General features: G+C 46.7%; 1 protein-coding gene across 1 annotated transcript; it reads left to right on the forward strand.

Annotated features, from left to right (window-relative positions):
• The first annotated feature begins 342 nt into the window (after positions 1-342).
• On the forward strand, positions 343-4,736 carry LOC136453204 (protein ULTRAPETALA 1-like). Its single transcript, XM_066453788.1, has 4 exons — positions 343-700; positions 836-1,160; positions 2,869-3,193; positions 4,265-4,736. The coding sequence occupies exons 2-4, from the start codon at positions 953-955 to the stop codon at positions 4,437-4,439; spliced, it is 708 nt and encodes a 235-aa protein (XP_066309885.1). The 5' UTR covers positions 343-700; positions 836-952; the 3' UTR covers positions 4,440-4,736.
• The last annotated feature ends 15,357 nt before the right edge of the window (positions 4,737-20,093 follow it).

The following is a 20,093-nucleotide window of genomic DNA, read 5'->3' on the forward strand; positions in this document are numbered from 1 at the left end:
GACGCACAGAAAAAATGGATATCGAAGATTTCTTCCAGCCGAAAGATATATATAGTAGAGTTTGTAAGCTTGCAACACCACGTTCTTCGTGACTGTGTTAATTTTTCGAACTTTACTTTTTCGATTAAATGTCACTTTAATGTCGATGTTTAATTTTACAGTATTATTATCTTATCCTGTGATCCGTGTGTTTTTAGTAAAAAAAAATAGTTATCACATAGCAACTGACGGCCACGAACCTAACAGGTTAAAAGGACCAGCACCCGCACGACACCAAAGCTTCCCCTCAGAGGCTCAGACCCTCATCACCAAGTCCCCATCTCGCTCTCGGTCCTCCCTCTCCTCTCTCTCTCTCTCTCTCTCTCTCTCTCTCCTCTCCGCCTCCTCCCTCCCTCCCTCCCTTTCCAAACCCCATCTACGTCGGCGTAGGGCGCGGGGGTTGGAGTTAGAGGAAGCATTCGTGAAGACTCTGTGGCGATTTCTCCAGATCGACAGATCCGCCTTTCTGGGCGATTTGGAGCGAAGCCCCCAAGTAGTTTGTTGCAGAAAGCAGCCGCTTTTGCGTCGCTCCTGCCTCAGTGCCCCTGTTGTGTTCGTCGTTCTTGGCCTCGGCCCTCGGATCATATAACCAGCTAGGAAAAAGGGGCCACCTTTGCATTTATTCTTTGGCCCCTTCGGAGATCGCCCTCGTCAAGATTTGGTGGGAACCCAATTCGCTGCGATTCCCTGTGGAAAGGCGCCGCTTTGGTTCCTGTTTCCCCACAGCTCCCAACTCTATATATCTCAATCTCGTCTTCACCTACTTGCCTAACTTTCTTTTACTTCGATCCACCAGTTTGTGCTCTCCACCTCTCGGCATTCGGTCGTTTCTTGTTTTGACGCAAGCCAGATCAATCTGTGGCCGTTGTTTCCACCGGACTTGTTGTGCTTTGTCCTGTTCCTGGCCGGAGACATGGCCGCAGCGAACGGAGTTGCCGGCACGGGGCTGTTCAGCGAGGAGGAGCTGCGGGAGGTGAGCGGGGTGCGCTGGGGGGAGGACTTTGTCGAGGTGACGTGTGGATGCACCAGCCACCGCTACGGCGACGCCGTCGGCCGCCTTCGCGTCTGCGCGTCCGGCGACCTGGAGATCAACTGCGAGTGCACGCCCGGCTGCCGCGAAGGTCCGTGCCAGCCACCACTTCCATCCCTTTGCTTGTCTCTTCGCTCTTGATTTCATGTCCGTGCATCGATGCGCGTAGGCGTATGGTGTTTGATCTCTGGGTCACGATGTCTTGGCCCCGCAGATGAACATGCATGCAATGCCAGTGCACGCGCCACGGCGCTTCTTGTGCCCGGCATGGCCTGCTTCTAGTGCTTGGCACCATGCTGCATCCCATGCATCCCTGCCCTGGCCTATCTCATGTCTGTCGCCTGTTGATTTTTGCCAATGCCTTTTCTGCAATCTGAATGTTAGGATGGGCCAAACTTGTTGGGTTGGTGGTCATGCTCTCCTCTGGGAGTAATTAATATCACTTCTATCATTCATTCGGCATAACTGACCTTTCATGTTGTTGTCTCGGCACACCCCTCTAGCACTAGCACATGCAAGCATTTTGTCCTTGATACCTAATGCACGTCGATTCATTCTGTGTGCCCTTTTTGCATGCTGGTGGTCGTGGGATTTGCCCCTCTGTTCAGTCGTGTCCATCACAGCAGTACAACAAATTGTAACGTCTCTGTTCATGTTCAGGCTTTCGTTTGCATGGATTAGCACCTGTTCTCTTTTGGAGTTGCATGCTGCTTTCTTTTTGTAGATAAAGTGGAGGTGGCCCTTTTGATCTTAATATCGGTTACTTGTTTGCTACGAGTGAGTTGTAAAGACCACCTTGTCTCTGCTCTGTGCTAATACCTGGTGGCCTTAATAGTTCATCTCTGATATTGTAGATGATATTTTCTACTTCTAATCTGCAGTGTCTGTATCTCATTGTGCGTCTCTTCTAATCTGCAATGTCTGTATGTCAGTGTGTGTCTAGAGTATTGTAGGTGACATGTTGGCATAGATAGCATAAGTGTTATATCTGTGAGTTTTACTGCATACCATATACATTGGATGGTCTGAATCCGAGTTTTTGCATTGAACCTAAATTGTTTGAGAAGGCACATTTGTTTCTTTTGGAGCCTAATGGTCGAGGCAACAATTGTCTACTCAGATATGCAAGTCAATTCTCATTTGATTTGGCACCCTTCTCTTTTTGTGGCTGGCAATCATAGTGATGGTAATATGTCAATGAGATCGAAGTATGGGCATAGCAACCTCGGTATGGCTTGCCATATATTCCAAAATTCAGGGTTTGTTTATGAAATCTAGATATATATGTGGGATTTAACAAATGGGGTAGGCTCTGGATTCGAAATATGCAGTTCCTAATGCCAATAACTTATGGCAACCTGCAGCCTTCTATAAGATGTGTATAGATCTGGGGCTACATACACTGAAGTACTCCTCGGTGGAGTAATTAGGCACCCAGTTTTTTTAGGATAGTTAACTTTGTTTAAGTGCTGCTTGGCTCGAGTGACATCACAGATCATGAAACTTCAAATGGTTCTTGTTTTATATGAATGTGGACTCTTAAGACTGTGGGTATATCTTCTAATAAAAACTTTCTGGCACTTTATGTTGTCGTTATCCCGGACCTAGTTTTTAGTGTAATCATAGTAAACAGTGTTTGGAGGTATTTGTTATGTCAGTACATTTCTAGGGCATTTGATCATGTTTCAACGATGGAGATAACATTTGTTTAATCATCTAGTGAGCAGAACATTGTGTACTGATCGCTCACTTTCATGATGATTCAGGATAACCGTGTAATTTATAACTTGAAATTGCAGACAAGCTGACACCTGCTGCCTTTGAGAAGCACTCTGGAAAGGAGACAGCTGGAAAGTGGAGGAACACTGTCTGGGTGATAGTTCAGGGAGAAAAGGTGCCACTGTCAAAGACAGCTCTGCTCAAATACTACTACTTGGCGCACAAATCCGGCAATGGTTCTCACAAAGGTCGTAATGCACGTCCATCTCACCGTGACGAGTTCATCTGCTGCACAAGATGTGGCAAGGAGAGGAGATTTCGGCTCCGGTCAAAAGAAGAGTGCCGTGTTTACCATGATGCTCTTGCCAAAGTTAACTGGACATGCGCAGATTTAACAACTGATAGGTATGTGTTTACACTTTTGTCCACTGTGCCATTAATTCTGAACCTTTTGTGGTAATGATCAATGCTATAGCCTAGTTTTGTACGTTTTGACTTCCAGAGTTCCAGTTAGTCATCAATCTAAGCATTTCTGCTCTCTTTGTGTTTACTGTTTAGTATACTGATATGAACTAAGGGACTGTTTGCTTCACGCCTTCCTTTAGGCATCCACTCCCTTTAGGCTTTAGCTGCTGAAACGTCCTATTTTGTCCACTAGAATAGTGACAGCAAACACTGAAAGTCCAACTCCTGGCTCTACCAAGGCAAGTGGTTGATGCATATCAACTACATCCAAAAATACCCAAAATGCACATTGTTGGTAATGTCCGTTGTGGTAGCAGACCCACTGGTAAAGCACATTGTATAACTGTAGCATACTGAGGAGATGGCTGCCAGTATCGTACTGTAGGTAAGTACGTAGAAACTAGCGCCCTGTTCGTTTGGGCTGGTTTGGCTTATAAGCCATGGCTGAAAGTACTGTTGGCTGGTTTGGTGTAAGAGAAAAATATTTTTTGCTGCTTATAAGCCATGGCTTACAAACCGCACGGCTCTAGTACAATCTGTGAACTGTTGCCGTCCAAGTTTCTGGCCGAAAATTAGCATACCTCTGCTGCAGGTTCCTGTCACTGGGCACAGCAGTACACTGAGTGGCATTAGTGCTGCATCCCTCGGCTTGCCTGCAGGGATCAGGCAGAAAAAATTACCAAGGGTATCTGGCGGGCAGTTCTTGTCTACAGAACTGTATGGTGCTGCCTATTTAATCAGAAGAGAGGGAGTTGCTATATTTCAGATTCTTTATTCTTTAGAAATTTTCAGGCAACAATCTTACACAAGCAACTGTTAACAAAAAGGACAAGTTACAAGAGACACTTTATAATTCTTTTTCTATAGCCAAACAAGGATAAAATTGCATGTTGAATGAACAATAACACACACAAAAAAGACCCTTCGTGGTTGCTTTGTCCTGGGTATTTTGCTGTGCTATATAGTACTACATGAGTCATCTGGCACTTACGTTATTTTCTTCACCACCAGGGTCACCTGTGACGACGAAGAGGAGCGTGCAAGCCGTAAGGTCCTGCGGGGCTGCTCCCGCGCACCATCCTGCACCGGCTGCATGAAGTGCGTCTGCTTCGGGTGCGAGACCTGCCGCTTCAAGGACTGCGACTGCCAGACCTGCGTCGACTTCTACCGCAACTACAAGGAATAATAATAGGAGGAGGACTAACACCATTGGTTTGGTCGGTTGACTTGGTTCCATTGCCGAAGACAGCAAGAATGCTTCTCAACCATGCCGAGGTCGCAGAGGCTTTTAGTCGAGGTCAATGCAATTGCACCCAACGGTCTCGCCCACAGGACTGTAGCCGTAGGGCAGGCCGCTATTCTAAACAATTGCATTCCATTCACCTAGTATTTTCCATGGCTGGTGCTGTCCGTTGGGTAGCGAGGGATGCCAGCCAATTTTGGTACATACTGTAGTACAATCTGCCAACGGTTCCCATTAAAATGCGCATTACTCACATCGTTTTAAGATACCTTTTGTGCAAGTGAAATGTTCGGTTTGCTTTGATGCTCAGGTAGGACTGTAGGAGTATCAACTACGTAGTATCAAGTACTACTCCTGTGTACAATCAGCCCGTTCGGCTTGTTTTTAGCTTATTCTCTCATAGAATATTATTAAATCAGCTGAAACCAATCAAAACTAGCTGGTACATAGTAGTTTTGTGTACCAGCTGAACGGGCTTAATATGTCCCGTTTTTTTTTTAAAGGAGCTCTGACATGGTGGGCAGGGCAGCCAGCCAGCCACAAAGATTTGCCCTGTTCGTTTGGCTGATAAGTATGGCTAAAAATACTGTTGACTGATTTATTGTGAGAGAAAAATAATGTTCGTTGGCTGAAAAAATACGGTTTATAAAACAAGCGAACGGGGCGATTGACTTTTCCCGCCGTGGACTCCGTATGTCAGGATGCAGGGCTGTAGCTGTGTCTGGTAGAGTAGGAGTAGGAGTACTGTAGCTGTGAAGATGGTGATGGGTTGATGCCATGCGCCCATGCTCGACATGAGTACGAGTAGCTGTGAAGATGGCTATAGCTGTGTCTGGTAGAGCAGGACTACTGTAGGAGTAACATGTTTCCGAACGCGCTGCTACCTGGCCAGCTTCGGCGTTCGGAGTGGAGCGTCGGCACTTCCCACAATGCCGACTGCCGTTGCCGGCTTGAGTATCTTCGTCGCGCGGCGATCTGCGACCGGCTGGCCACCGTCTTGTTTTGCTGACAGGGTTTGCTGCATGGGCAGCGCAGGCGGACCGCGGGGGCCACGGCCACCCCGGCACCCAAGGCCGCACTGGGCACTAGCCACTGGCCACTGCTGCGTCTGCGTGCTGCTGGTACGAGAACAGTGGCGAGCGCGCCTGGCCCTGGACTGATCTGACGGTGTTTACGCCAATTGCTGCAGCAGGCGGCCGGCCGACTCGTCACGACAAGTGGAGCAGCGCGGTTTTTTTCCTCGCTTCTCATTCCATAAAGAGGGTACGGTGAGACGCCAAGGGAGTACGGTTGTACAGTATCGGTTCCAGAGTAAGGCCAGCGTCCAGACCTCCGGGCCCAGGCCCGTGTCCGAACGTAGCTCCCGCGCCCCGTACCCGCATCGCATCCCACGCGCTCCGTCCCATTCCCATCCAGTGCCAGCGTCCTGAATCATGGCCCGCGCCCATCCTGCGCCCCGCATGGCAGAACCACGCCCCCGCGCCCACACGGTGGAACCGCGCCCCGCGTCCGTATGACGGAACCGCGACCCGTGCCTACCTGCCACGCTTGTGGATACGTGCCGTGGAGGTGTCTGTAGGCCTCAGGCGTCGGCACATGAACCACGACAGCGCACCAACAACAACAGGTGAATAGCGGCCTGCAACACAAGATCTACTTTTGAAACATCCAGATAAAACATTTGCAACATACGTCTGAAAACAGATGAAACACTTGAAACGTGCGTGTATAGCCATTGCAACATGTGCGATACCAACTTTTGAAGCATCCAGATGAAACATTTGAATCAAACGTCTGAAACATATGCTTGCAACATGCGTATATTGCTATTGCAACATATGCAACATCCCAGAACGACTTTTGTAACATTCAGATGAAACACTTAAAACACAAATTGGAAACGTTTTGAACACTTCAAACATGGCGTCGCCGGCAGCGCCATGGCCTACGTGGTAGGGGACTGCGGTAACTAGCAAGCTTAGGTCCAGTGGGAACGCCGAGAGCAAACAACCCCTTCGTGTCGCGGAGACAAAGTTCGGACCAGCGACGACATCCTCCTGGTGGCGCCGGGGCGGCGGTGGCGTGGTGCCCGCCATGGCCGCGATGGGCGAGATGGACGGGGGCACACTGGTAGATAGGAGCGAGGCGTAGGATAGTGGCACAGCGCGGCCGATGATGGGGTGTGGCGTGGTACGGGAAAGGGTGCTGCGTGCGTGTGGAATGGACATGCGGTAGGGGAAGGGGCAGTGCGGCAGTGGATGCGCAGTGATGCCCCGATAGCCATATGCGAGTGCGAAGGGAAAGAGTACGTTTGTTGGGTTGTCCAGTGCGTAGGCCCATGAAGACAGCGTCCGGATGGGGGCGGACGCCTGTGGCTAACTATTAGCGACATACATACAGATATTACTAAATATATATTTATTTTTATATTTTTCTTTGGGTCTATAGTCGGATAGTTTAACGAAAACATGGATACGAATAAATGTACCGAATACGCAATGAAACATGAATACGAATAAGTGTACTGAATACCGTAATGAGTGGATGTGAATAATATCGGTCACGAATATTTCTTCCAATTTACTGAGTAAAAGCAACGGCCATATAGATTATATATATGTAATATGTTGCACTAATTCAATCACTCCATCCTTTGCATCTTTGCCGTGTGTGCCAATGTATAGTGATCCCAAACATTTGATCTTTGATTCTTATTTAATAAGGGACTAACAAAGGATTAAGGATTCTCATTCATATGTAGTGTGTGTGGTGGTGGTGTGTGGGTGGGGTGGTGGGTGGGGGGGGGGGGGGGGCAAAATTCATGTTGGTTAGGTACTCTTGCATATAATTATAACGATTTGCATGTTAGTCCTTATATAATGTTTAAATTTGAATGTTAGCTGGATATTGATTGGATATATATGTCTAACTAAATCATCAGATATCATATGGGATGGATAATAGTTAAATTCTACTTGTATTTGGTATTTACAATACATATCTATATTTGTTACAGAAAATAATCATAAATATCCACAAAAATATATTTTAAGTAACTATTCAGCCCTTTTCTTCGATCGTCCAGAAAATAAGCCTGTCTTTGATTTTAGGGTTGAAGGGGGTTGTGTTGGATTAAACCTATTTTTCATAATGTTTGATTTAGGGGCCAAGAGGGTTGGGTTCAATCCACAAGGAAATATTCCCTCTATCGGGGTTTATCCCACTCCTTCACAATGGACAAAATGATCGAATAGACTTCTTCCTCATGCGCGTGGGCAAGAGCTCAGGGGTGCGGCGCCCCGGCGCTCCATGAACGATGGGGGTGTGTGGAGCTCGAGGGCGCTGCGGAGCTTCGGGGACGATCCCGAGGGCGTGGCGGAGCTTCGGAGCAAGTGGGCGGAGCTCAAGGGCACAATGCTCAGGGGCGATGCTCCTGGGGGTGAGGTTGGAGGCGCGGCAGAGCTTCGGGTCTAGTGTCGGCAGAGCTCCGAGAGCGGCGAACGGTGACTCTAGGGCGTGGCGCGAGCGGTGGGCTCGGGTGAGCATGCATCCACGGTGAGCGAGCATAGGAGAAGAGAGTTAGTGAAAGAAGAGAAAGAAGATAATGCGGGCCCATGTGCCATAATCCTCTATTCACATTTATTTGTCTGTAGACCAAACATAAAACTTGAGATAATCACCCTGTTCGCTTGTTGGTTTCAGCCAGCCCAAACCAGCCAGCCAACAGTGTTTTCCTCTCACAACAAACCAGCACCAGCCAGCCCAAACCAGCCCAGAAACCAACCAGCGAACAGGCCGAATATATTTTTTTTTCGAAAGGTCAAAACCTGAGATAATATTATCTCTCTAATTAAACAGGAGATGAGATGAACTCAACCAAAGAAAATAGAACGGTACCAACCTAATGGTATCTCTACCGTTTACGCCCCAACCAGAGGGCAGAGGGCGCGCGTTGAGCTCGTCTTGTGATCCTGCACGACAACTATTCCAGGGAGTCGCGTCCGGTCTGGCTGGGAGAGCAAATACGACGGCGAAACGTGGAATTATTTCATGACACATTTATATTTCTTTATTAGGAAACATGAGTTGCATGCACCGCCATGACAAGAACCGACGTGGGTGGGAAGCGATATCGATGATGTGACGGTGACGCATGGCACAGTGGATCCATCAAAAGATTCGCTGGGCAAAGGCGACAAGGCTGGGCATGGCAAGATACGACGAGATCGTGCGGCGATCATCGGGAGTCCGATCTCCGATGCGGCCACGCCGACAGCTGACGTCGGGACTCGGGAGCTGGGACTGCGACCCACATGACTTTACTACCTGGGCCTTGTTTAGTTTCCATCAAAATTCCAAGTTTTTTCACTCTCTCTCCATCACATCAATTTTTAGACGCTTGCATGGAGTATTAAATATAGGTAAAAAAAATAACTAATTACACAGTTTAGTTGAAAATCACGAGATGAATCTTTTGAGCCTAGTTGGTCCACGATTGGACAATATTTGCTAAATAAAACGAAAGTAATACTATTCATCAGGTTGAAAAAACTTTCGATCTAAACAAGGCCCTGAGGCTTTTGGTGGCTCGCGGTCGCAGTGCAACTGTGCAAGCCCAGAAGGAGTAAACCCTCCACGCGCCGGCCACTGAAAAAGAGCATCGGCGTATCATCGCGCACTTGGCATTCACGTCTCTCCTCGGCGTGAGTAGTCGCCCAGGGGCTAGCATTTGCGATGCAGGTTTTAATGGGTTGACCCATAACCCAAAAGTTCTGGTGTTATTACATGTTGGGTCCACCCACTAGTTCTTGATGTTAAACGGTGTTTGTGCTCCGTGGGTAACCCAACCCAAACCCGCCATGCCAAGTCACCGCGCCACCCGGTCGCCGTCGCCCCAGCCCCAGCGTCGCCTGTCCGTTGCCATCTCAGCACTACCCGTCCGCATCAGGTCCACTCCACCCGCGCAACTCCCTAGGCCCTCCATCGACAGCCCTTCTCTGCATCGATCTCCCGACCATGTCTCTACCTCACGCGTCGGCGATGGCGATGCCGCTGCACCCAGTGCTCAACGTGGAGGTGAGTCTAGGTTCATCTCCTCTGTATGTGCAAATTTCTTGGTAATAGGCCTTGACTCCCTTGGATCTCTATATGGCACATGATGCATTTATTCTCTAGTTTTACTCAATTGAAAGTTGGGAGAATGGAGAATAGGAGAAGCGTGATGCACTTTTTGTTCTTGTGAACGCATTCTGAAGTCAGTTCTTTGTGCTAGATTGCTACTCACTACCTTGAGCCCTTGGTGCTAGATTGCTAGTGTGAGCGAAAAGCTTGCTAAACAAGCACTGAACTTGGCTACAGTGTCTGTCTGAAGTGAACTTGTGTTTTTCTATGGTTGTAGAGTTAGAAGATTTTAGGGTCGTTGGGTCTAGATTTTTCTTGTAGTTGTCGAATGGCAACAACTGATGGTTGAAGATGAATTTCCCGTGTAAAGAGATGCATTAGTTAGCAATAGGTAGGCCTTATTTCCCACACCACAAGCCATTGACTATCCTGCTATCTGCACGTGCATTTGCGATGAGACTCTTTCTCAAAATAAAGCCTCCTTGGAATTTTTCTTTTGGGGATATATATCCTCATGCTAAATTTTGTAAGAAAGTTGGGTCGTCACCATATATATACCCCAAAACTGCATGTAAATGTAATACTGTTCTCTAGACGATATTTCTCCTAGGATGAGCTTAGCTTATTTCCAATTGCAGAGATGGATGGATCAGTTGTGCTGAAAATTTACATATTGTTCATTATTAATATGTGTGATGATAGATGTGTCAAGAAATAAAATTTCGCCTCTCGCTGTCTAATAATCATGTCATACTTGTAGCGGGCCCTCTAAAGCTTGAGGTGGCCCACGTGTCACGCCCACCTTGCTTGTTTTGTACTTATATTAATTAGTACTCAAAAAGCCTAAGCAAGCAGATTTGATGTCGTTGAGACAGCTCTGCAATGGGAATGTTTGCCTTGCAAGTTGAGGATATCTGCTGCTGCACTTCATTAGTAGTTTTGTAGTCTCTGTAGAGAACTTCTTTTCTATTTCCATGTTGCTGCTGTCACATAAGTCAACCTTTTCTTTTTCACACTATAGACAGTTATTCGGTGGCTGCTCCTCTGGGAATTGAGTAAGGGTTCTCTGGTGGTTCTCCTTCAGCGAGAACTCCACTAGTGGAGGTCATAATGCTAGGGCCAAGCAGCCCTAAAATAAACAGCCAAGCGAACAAGAGAGTCAACAATTAGATCAACAAGACATGATCGAACGAAGAGAGCACGGTGTCTGGTTGGTTCTCCCACTGTTAGGATAATCAATCAGATTCAAGTGTCTCCAACACTAAGGTCCCCTAGAAGCATGACAACTCAAAATTCTCAAAATTCATGCGGTAAGTAACAATTTCTATTGTTGATTATAGTACTACTTTTGCAACGTATGCGCAAGAGGTCATGTCGGGGTCATAATTTTAGGGTGTCTCAAGGCATCGATTAGTTAGCAGGACGCGCGGTCCGCAACCCATCAGCTAACAAAGGCCAGAACGACCGAGACCCAGCTAAGCCAAGCAAACCAGACCGGACGATAAGGTCGAGGTTAGCTACGGACCCTTCCTCATGCCTTAGTCGCACGACGCTCAAAGGACGCACGACCTCTCCCCCGTCACGACCCCTAGAAGAGACGGGGAGAAGTCGATCGCCGCCAAGCCTGCATGCACTGACACGAACGAGCACGCCGCACTGACCTCGCAAGGACAGAGGGGACGGCAGTCACATCGGTCCGGTCAGACGCCATCCCTGAGTCACACCGCACAGACAAGACAATACCACCTAAAGCGGTGACGACGGGTACGATGACCACTGTAGCAGAACCGCCTAATCCAATGTCTCTCAGGAGTACTTGTCTTCCATTAGACACTAAGTACTCAAGAGAGGACACTAAACAACGCAGTTCTAACGAGCACACCCCAAGGGAGAACTCGAAAATCCATATTTTTCATCAGGATCATAAATGAGAGAATAAAGCTTACAACATTCTTAAGTCATTTCTTACATCACTTTGTTACAGTACCAGGATAATACCTCAATTTATTATAACAACGGAATATAACAATGTTATCAGAGTTACAGAGGAAGCATGATTAATTTAATGACATGGTGAAGCATTAACATAGTGGACATTTTTATACAAGAGATGCTAGCAAATTTTACATCTTTTCTTATAAAAACCTTTCGTGAGGGTTATAAATAAACACTATGGTCGTAGTGTGAAAGGAATCCTCCCTGAGCCCGCTAGGAGGTTTTTACACACAAGAGTCAGCTCTAAGCATCCTCCGATCACCTGCAACAGGGGAATAAAACCCTGAGTACTCGAATGTGCTCAGCAAGACTTACCCGACAGGAGGAAAATAAAAGACTCCAAGTATATGTAAGGCTATCTAGCTTGTGGGTTATTGCATCTGCGGAAGCATTACCAAACATGCGTCCTTATATTCAACTTCATTAGTAGTCATCATTAGTTCATTAACTAACAATTCTATGTAAGCGCCTATGCTACTTTCAAGCATGTGGTAAGCAATCAGAACCATTTTACCATCTTTCATATTCTAGTTCTTACTACGGTACTAGACCATAGCCAAGTCGATACCGTATCACACGGTGATTCGTGAACCAATGCATCTCAGCTGGGTACCCTAGGCACAAGTAAAACCAATCCACCACTCTCCTTTCAAGGGGTCCAAGTCACCGTCCAAACTTGGACTCTAAGCCCCCACTCCTGAGTTTCAGACTCAATATGGTGCTTATACCTCCAGCATCCCGCCTCCAATCAGTCGGTCCAGAAAGAGCCAGAACCCACGACAAGAGAGCAATGAGCATTCCCGCTCCCATAAGCACGTATGTGCTCATGATAATAAGTTTGTGACCTGACTACCATCCACAGCAACAACCTTTCCTCAATCGACATAGGCAGAACAAATGCAATCCAAGCCTCGCTCGAATGCCTAACCAAGTCTAGATCCAAAGTACCATTCCGTCCGGTCTTCAATTATCATTCATATATATTCCATGTGACAGTAACAATAATATCTTTCCTATCTCTCGCGAGTGATAGGTAATCACTCGACTTCTATCAGATCCTATAGCATAGCAATCTACACGATCCTGACATACTAGTAGGACTCATAGGATAAGGATATATATATATATATATATATAAAAGTAGTTTTCATTCAACTCCTTAAAACTTAATGCACAAGCATAAGATAAAGTGTAGAATAATAGGGGTTATGCTCCGGGGCTTGTCTAGGTAAGATATAACCAAAAGTTAGCATTCTATCATGATGACACGATCATCAAGGCACCATGTTTTTCGCTACTTCAGTTGACTCCCTGATCCATCATTGTTCATATTATGATATACGTTGATGCAATGCAGAGACGTAATTAATCAACGGTAGCCGCAACTCTTAAAAATACGATTACACTTCGCAAGCTAACGAGCTAGCTTAAATGACTAACGTACTAGTCTACGTATCCGTGTTGTCAAGTAAGGCTTTGTCACCGGAAAAATATTCTAGTTTTAAAATCCCAAGGTGCTTTGGCATTTAATTTATTAAATATATATTTTCGAACTAGAGCTCATTTAGCTACCTTAGTAAACTAATTATTATGGAGCTACGAAAATTACAGTGAGCACCTAATAATGTTAGAGATTTAATGTAAAAGTTTTAGAGCCAACACTATCACCAATTTATCACAAAAATTCCTTCAAGTTTATATCTTATAATATTAAGCATCTCAAATTAATTATATAACTCCTAAAAATATTATAAAACTATGTGAACAAAATATACTAGCAGATAGATCACAATTTTAGAAACCTAACAAAATTTATTTCACAATTTTTGGATATTTGTACGAATTTATATTAAATATACAAATCTAACTCAGAATTGAAATAGAAAAGCTTCACTAATTCGGCTAGAAAAAGAAAAAGACCAAAACAGCCCAACTCGGGCTTGGCCCGCGCGCGAAGACGGCCCACGCGGGGAGCCCACAGGCGCGCTGACGCTCTTGCAGAAAAACCCTTGGCTTTTGGACAAACCACCCATGGTCCATGCTACTATTCCTAGAGACAACACTTATGCACAAAGGCCCTCGCATTTCCTCTTCTTTACAATGGATAGGTCCCCGACACCCTCGCGCTCGCCGACGCGGCATCGGCCGGCATAGGGTGGTCACACTGGCTGACTAGGGACCTCCACGCCTCACCTAGAGGGATGATGCTCACCTAGGGGTCGACGCGTGGCACCGGGCCACGGTTCGGAGGCTGAAGATGAGGTACAACGGCTTCCCCCATGGCGGTGGGCAACCTGCAGCGGTGGCAGCCGTGTTTCGGTGAGCTGCTACACTTGGGGGGTAGTAGCGATATCGGGTGAGTATCAGGGACTCACCACGGCCCTGGTGGAGATGATGGTTTGGCTAGAGATGCCCTGAGAAAGGCTGGCCGCGTACGCGTGGTGAGCTCGGCGACGAGCCACGACAGACACGGCCACGTCCGTAGCGTTGGGACAGCGGTAGAGGTACGGCTCAGGTGTGCATGGCGAGGAGTGGTTCGAGTTGAGTCTAGCAGTGCAGCTAATTTAGCTCCAGGCGGTCCGATGGGAGCTGCCCATGGTGATGGGCGGCTCGACCTTAACGGCCCAAATTGGAGCTCGGTCGGGCACCAATCAAGGCGGGGTGAGGATAGCCATCTAGGCGGCTTGATGGCGGCGCCTGAGACACCATGACGTGACCCAAGATGACCTCTCCCTACCGCACTTAAAGTCGTGGCTCAGTCGGCCAGGGTGGGAGAGAGAAGAGAGGGGAGGGGAATACTAGAACTTGACGCGACATTGGCTTGGCGGGACGCGATCGACACAACCAGGGTGACACGTGCTCTAGCACCAAAGCCAAAATGTGCGCGTGTAGGCGGTGGGGTAGCACGGCATGAATGCAGCCGTAGTTCCATTAATGGCGGAACGTCGTGCATGGCGACAGGGAAGGAGAGGCAAGCCCACATGCGCAACACAACGAGGGAAGGGTCATAGCAGCTCAGCAGTGCGAAGCAGAGGCAGCACAACAGTGGTAGCACAGAGCTAGGTAGGGGAGCAGCGTGCAGGGAGGCAGTGGCAGCGGGGCACCGTGGCCCGCAGTCGACCGGTAGCAGGCGCTGTGGCCAAAGCGGCCAAGGCACAACCGAGCCACGACCAGGCCGAGACGGCCTTAGCCGGCCAACGCGCAGCAGTTCACGTGCACGTGGTGCACCCAAGCATGGCGACGCCGAGTTCCCGCACAAGGTGACCGTGCACACAAGGACAGCCAGCTCAAGGCATGCGACGTGCACGAATTTTAAAGTGTGTGTAGCAACTAATCCATGCGAGTTGAGACTAAACCACCTTTGCTACATCACAGAGAACACATTAGGCTATCAAAAAGAGACTACACATGACACCATTTTCTAACTAATTTTCTCAGAATAATTCCCCAAATGTAGCCTTGCCATTCTGTTTTTTAGACTTAGGAAATTGACTAAGTCTTGGCTGATGTTTGTTTTAAATTCGATTTCCAAGCTATTAGAAATATTAGCTAGCGTTATTATCTTGTTAAAACAAAAGTTGCACTATCTTCTACAAAGTGTGTACTTCAAACTTTATTAAGGTGTCACACATTGTTCTATAGCATTTTTGCTTAATAAATATTGGTTTTAGACCCTACTTGATATACATGAGCTATTGCATCAACATTGATTTAACATTTTTATTGATTATTTTAGGCTACAAGAATTTATCAACACCTTCTATCACATGCATTATTACATAAACACAATGCTCGTGACATGATTTAGTAGTTGGTTTAGGGCGTAACACCGAGGGTGTTACAACTCTACCCCCTTAAACAAAATCTCGTCTTGAGATTTGAAACATGAATCAAAAGGAGAAAAATACGATTACACTTCACAGATCTGAAATTACACGAAAGATTACACGATGTTGAATGCTAAACCACACAGGGATTTAAAGATACATGGCTAAGAGCAACCTAGTACAACCAAGGCTTAATCCAGAAGTTGAGATAGACGAGGACAATGGAGAAACAACAAGAAAATGATTATCCAAATATGGCATATGTCCAATAGATCCAAAAATAGGAGACCGAGAACTCAAACATTGTGAATCCTAAGACCAACTAACCAAAGGTGGACTTGAACTTCTTCGATAAAAAGTAGATCCCTTCTTCTTCTCGGATTACGCAATCACCTCAGCTAATGACCCTAGTTCCACGAACGATGACTGGATCTCATAGCTCTGCTTCGGATTCGAGGGGGATGGGGATGAAGAAGGAGAGCAAAGGCCAAGGGCATCTTATAGTGGTGAACGAAGGTGGTGGTGCAGCGCACCGGGAGTGAAGGCGGCGTGGATGGAAGACACTGATGGTTTACACAGTGAGAAAAAGGTCGGCCATGGTGCGCTCCCTACGCGACCTTGAGTGGAGGGAGGAAAAAAGAGAGGAGGGGGGTTCGCTCGACGAGGGAGGCATGCGGGTGGCCATGTCCCCAAAAGAGGAAAACAGGAGGGGGTCTGGTACGAGAACGAGGGCAAGGATCAAGAGCCGACCGGATGTTGGGAAAAGGATAAGCGCACGGTGCACGAGTACAGTGGATGCGGCTTAATGTCGTGGTTACGTGTGGACATGTTGCTAGTGGACCCTGACACTGATGGCGTCCACAGGGCACGCGGTAATAGTGATCGGCGTGCATAATGTGGTCGAGCTGTACACAGTGCTTGGGACATGACATCCACTCAGGCTTTTCTAATCACTCACTACTACCCGAGGGCTAACTTTTCCTTATTGTTTTTCTTTTCCTTCCCTTCCTTGTTCACCATATGCGCCACCCTTTTGTATGAACTGAGATCGCGACATACATGCTTCCTCCAAAACCACATTCTCTTGTTTACTTTTGGGGAACGCTATTTCATCAACCCATTGTGGATTTCCTGTTCGAACACCCAAATATTTCCAAGAAGAATATTTTGTATCAAAACCAGTACGGTGGTGTAACTTGGTAAAGGTGCTTGGTCAACAACCTTAATACCAGTGCATGCCGAGCAACGTCACCATGTGGCAGCTGTTCCATAGGGGCCCTCAGTTTCATCGTGGCACCATAAGCTATTAACCACGCAACTATTACCAACTTACCCGCAATGAAGGCGGTGGGGTCATAGACCACAAAATCAGAAGAATATTGCAAAGGAAGATTCAGACAATAAGAGTTCCTTTCGCAACAAGGGACAACAAATTCAAATCCCACAACGGATTTGATTTAAAGAGATTTAAGTGCTCTGCTAGGACATCCACAATTAGTTGATACAGTGTCCTATGTTATCTCATCATGGTCGATCTGCTGGCATCTAAATGGTGGCTCTCTTATAACCCACTTAACATCGTCCTTGAAAACCCTAAGCACGTCTAATGAGACCAAAGGGTAGATGGACGCAATAAACACAATGAAATAACATGCACATCCCAAACGTCCTTATGCTGGCACAACATGCATGCACTCACTCTCCCATTCTCGACACATCGTTCACCTTCCCTACAATCGGATGATCTCAACAACTACGGATGAGATACAATGGAAAGACTACAATACTGGAGGACAACTACGAAAGACACCACTAACTATGGGTATATCTTCCTATGTCAACTAATCTACTTTGTCAGACCACACATCTTCATTCCCAGGATCGGCAGATTCTTCTACCGCCTAGGCTATGGATTTACCTCCTCTCTAGGCAGTGGCTGAGTGAAGGAAAGCAAGGGCTCTACTTTTAACACTTCCGAGGGTGGGGGCGCTGGCGGTACTGCAACACCAGTTCTCCTTCTTTCCGGTGGGTGGATAGGGATTCCCTCCAAGATCAAGGGATCCTTCCTTTCAGCAGCCAGTGTCCTATGCTTGGCCCTGGTGACAAGGTAGGCCTCTCCCAACTGATGGGTATGCCGATCTTCAGCCTCCTTTAGGGCTTCCAACATGGCAGTCTCCCGACTCTCTACGGCTACCACACTGGTATGCGCTTCAGCAAGCTGCACCTGGAGCATCCTAGAGAAGATCTCAGCTTCCTTGGCTCGCTTGAGGCACTTCCTTAGCTTCAAGGCTTGCCAGTCATAGTGCTCATCTAGAGCAAGCAGGTACATGGTCAAGTGCACCATGGTTGGACTGTCTTCTTGTGCATCCCACCCCTGCAAACCCTCCATGTGAGCCCTCCATACCTGTCGATTCTTTTCCAAAGGTGGAAAGAACCTCATGGGGGTATGAGTAATGGGCTCTTCATAGATCTAGCAAAGATGTCGCAAGGCTTTGCAGGCCATAACTTGGTAGGTGTTGATGAAGCGAAATCCGGTTGCGGTCACATTCTAGGCTTCAGTGATGTCGGGGAACTCCTCACTCTTCCCAATATAGATGGTAACCTCACATCGCTCAGTGCCATGCTTTTCATACTCATGACCCTCATACTTAGGACGATCTTTGACTCTGAGTTTTTATAGGGTAACATACAGGATTTTGGGAAAACCCTCAGTGTTTAGGAAGTAACTACTAACCTAGGCTTCTGCTATCCCTGGTGGGTGGTTGCAAGGAAGGATTGAGCGAAAAGCTTGCTCAAAAGGAAGGGCTAGGTGAGCTGGAGTGCACCGATTGGTGGTACCAATGGCTAGGCCAGGCCCTGCTTGTAATGGTAGAGTGGTCAGTGGTCTTGGCGCAGTCATCCTTGGTTCCTGCATGAGGCCACTACAAATGAATTAATCGAATTTTTGCGCGCTCGAGGCGAGCGATGTTTGAGGCCATTAATGACTAATATGGCTACAAGGCAAGGAGCCGACAAGAGCATAGAAAACAATACGGGGAGATGTGGGTCACGGTCGGTGTGAACCATAGGCAAACACGGAACATGAAGTCACAGTGCAGTAATAACTCCAGAACAAGGACAGGTCAGTCATGCACAATACGACACGATGACTAAAGCGGTACCAACGCGACTGACGTAAAGATCGTATACTACATGAGAGTTAGTCCACCGAAGAGAACCTAGTTAAACCTATTCTGGATGCTTAAATATAGCAATAGGGCTACTTATATACTTCATAGTTAAACGCCCTAACTTTTTGCAAAAATAGGTTGTCAAATTTTAGTTTAGAAAAGGATTTGAAGCTTCATTTCCTTATTTATGCTCTGATACCACCTGTGGTAGAACCGCCTAATCCAATGTCTCCCAGGAGTACTTGTCTTCCATTAGACACTAAGTACTCAAGAGAGGACACTAAACTATGTAGTTCCATTGAACGCACCCCAAGGGAGAACTCAAAAATCCACATTTTTCCATCAGGATCATAAATTAGAGAATAAAGCTTACAACATTCTTAAGTCATTTCTTACATCACTTTGTTACAGTACCAGGATAATACCTCAATTTATTATAACAATGGAATATAATAATGTTATTAGAGTTACAGAGGAAGCAGGATTAATTTAATGACATGGTGGAGCATTAACATAGTGAACATTTTTATACAAGAGATGCTAGCAAATTTTACATCTTTTCTTATAAAAACCTTTCGTGAGGGTTATAAATAAACACTATGGTCGTAGTGTGAAAGGAATCCTCCCTGAGCCCGCTACGAGGTTTTCACACACAAGAGTCAGCTCTAAGCATCCTCCGATCACCTGCAACAGGGGAATAAAACCCTGAGTACTCGAATGTGCTCAGCAAGACTTACCCGACAGGAGGAAAATAAAAGACTCCAAGGATATGCAAGGCTATCTAGCTTGTGGGTTATTGCATCTGTGGAAGCATTACCAAACATGCGTCCTTATATTCAACTTCATTAGTAGTCATCATTAGTTCATTAACTAATAATTCTATGTAAGCGCCTATGCTACTTTCAAGCATGTGGTAAGCAATCAGAACCATTTTACCATCTTTTATATTCTAGTTCTTACTATGGTACTAGACCATAGTCAAGTCGGTACCATATCACATGGTGATTCGTGAACCAATACATCTCAGCTGGGTACCCTAGGCACAAGTAAAACCAATCCACCACTCTCCTTTCAAGGGGTCCAAGTCACTGTCCAAACTTGGACTCCAAGCCCCCACTCCTAAGTTTCAGACTCAATATGGTGCTTAGACCTCCAGCATCCCGCCTCCAGTCAGTCGGTCCAGAAAGAGCCAGAACCCACGACAAGAGAGCAATGAGCATTCCCGCTCCCATAAGCACGTATGTGCTCATGATAATAAGTTTGTGACCTGACTACCATCCACAGCAACAGACTTTCCTCAATCGACACAGGCAGAACAAATGCAATCCAAGCCTCGCTCGAATGCCTAACCAAGTCTAGATCCAAAGTACCATTCCGCCCGGTCTCCAATTATCATTCATATATATTCCATGTGACAGTAACAATAATATCTTTCCTATCTCTCGCGAGTGACAGGTAATCACTCGACTTCTATCAGATCCTAT

This window comes from Miscanthus floridulus, chromosome 5 (genome assembly GCF_019320115.1).
Source record: "Miscanthus floridulus cultivar M001 chromosome 5, ASM1932011v1, whole genome shotgun sequence".
Lineage (NCBI taxonomy): Eukaryota > Viridiplantae > Streptophyta > Magnoliopsida > Poales > Poaceae > Miscanthus > Miscanthus floridulus.

Coding starts and splice junctions, on each gene's coding strand:
- LOC136453204 (XM_066453788.1), top strand. CDS start 953: ATGGCCGCAGCGAACGGAGTTGCCGGCACGGGGCTGTTCAGCGAGGAG. Junction 1,161..2,868: donor CACGCCCGGCTGCCGCGAAG/GTCCGTGCCAGC, acceptor TTGAAATTGCAG/ACAAGCTGACACCTGCTGCC. Junction 3,194..4,264: donor GCAGATTTAACAACTGATAG/GTATGTGTTTAC, acceptor CTTCACCACCAG/GGTCACCTGTGACGACGAAG.